Raw genomic sequence first — 1,188 nt, forward strand, 5'->3', positions numbered from 1 at the left:
TCTCTCTCTCTCTCTCTCTCTCTATCTATCTATCTCTCTCTCTCTCTCTCTCTCTCTCTCTCTCTCTCTCTCTCTCAAAATTGTATCGATGGTGCTGTGAAACAAATACCCAAACTCAAAACTCAAAACTCCTAAACTCAAAATCAAATTCTTGCTAAAGCTCACTGTCATTAAAGTTCAAACTTTCACTAAACCTCAAACTTTCACTAAAGCTCAAACTCTCACTCAAGCTCAAACTCTTACTTAAGGCAAAACTCTTACAAAAACTAACTCAGCCCACGGTCTCGTCTCTCTCCTGACATCAGATGTTCCCTGACGTGGCCATCCAGCGAGAAATCCTGTCCCTCTCCGTACAGTGCCCGAACACTGATGACGGATGTGCCTGGAGGGGAGAGCTCAGGGAACTGGAGGTGGGTGCCAACATGTCAGGAGGAATTCCTCAACGAGCGACCACTATGAAATAGATAGATACAGGGTTATGTTTAGGGTTAAGGCTAGAGATAGGTTGAGGGATGGAGTTTGGGTTAGGGTTAGGATTGGAGTTGGGACTCCGGTTGGGGTTAGGGTTGGGGTTGGGGTTAGGTTTAGGGTGAGGGATAGGGTTAGGGATAGATTTGGGGTTAGGGTTAGGGTAAGGGGATATTATCCGAGAGTCCTATGTTTACACTTTCCTTCTGTTATTTCTTGTTTGTTTTTTCGTAACCTTTGAGATTAAAAGCACTCGCGGATCATTACTCGGCAAACAACCCAACTTTTCAGAAACATCGAGAAGTGTGCCGCATGGAAGAGGTTCACTGCCCACACGGCTGTGAACTGACCACCAAACGATGTCAGCTGGACGACCACGTGACTGTGTGTCCTTCCAGACAGGTCCAGTGCAAACATTGCCAGGAACACGTCATCTATCAGAACCTGGAAGTGAGTAACTGCATTTTATGATAAGTTTGAGCCCACGCCTTCCCAACTCTTCCCTGTCTGCTTTCAATAATCCGGGGTTAGGTTATGTTTCAAATGAATACAAGAGTCTTACTGATTAATGTATTGTTGTAAGTCAATGTTTTATTACTTAAAGGACAATTGCAAACGTGTGCATACTGTTAACGTATTCACCCTTACAAACGTACCTGTACTCTCTCTCTCTCTCTCTGTCTGTCTGTCTATCTCTCTCTCTCTCTCTCTCTCTCTCTC

At 44.7% G+C, this 1,188-nt stretch overlaps 1 protein-coding gene across 1 annotated transcript in view; it reads left to right on the forward strand.

Moving 5' to 3' along the window:
* Nucleotides 1–305: 305 nt before the first annotated feature.
* LOC101856862 (TNF receptor-associated factor 6) overlaps nt 306–1,188 on the forward strand; it is a gene marked incomplete at its 5' end in the record, with an annotated part of 8,426 nt that continues 7,543 nt past the window's right edge. The window contains 2 exon segments of the mRNA XM_005090974.2: nt 306–410; nt 760–918. Coding sequence (XP_005091031.2) covers nt 306–410; nt 760–918 — 264 coding nt within the window.

This window comes from Aplysia californica, unplaced genomic scaffold (genome assembly GCF_000002075.1).
Source record: "Aplysia californica isolate F4 #8 unplaced genomic scaffold, AplCal3.0 scaffold00024, whole genome shotgun sequence".
Taxonomy (NCBI): Eukaryota; Metazoa; Mollusca; class Gastropoda; order Aplysiida; family Aplysiidae; genus Aplysia; species Aplysia californica.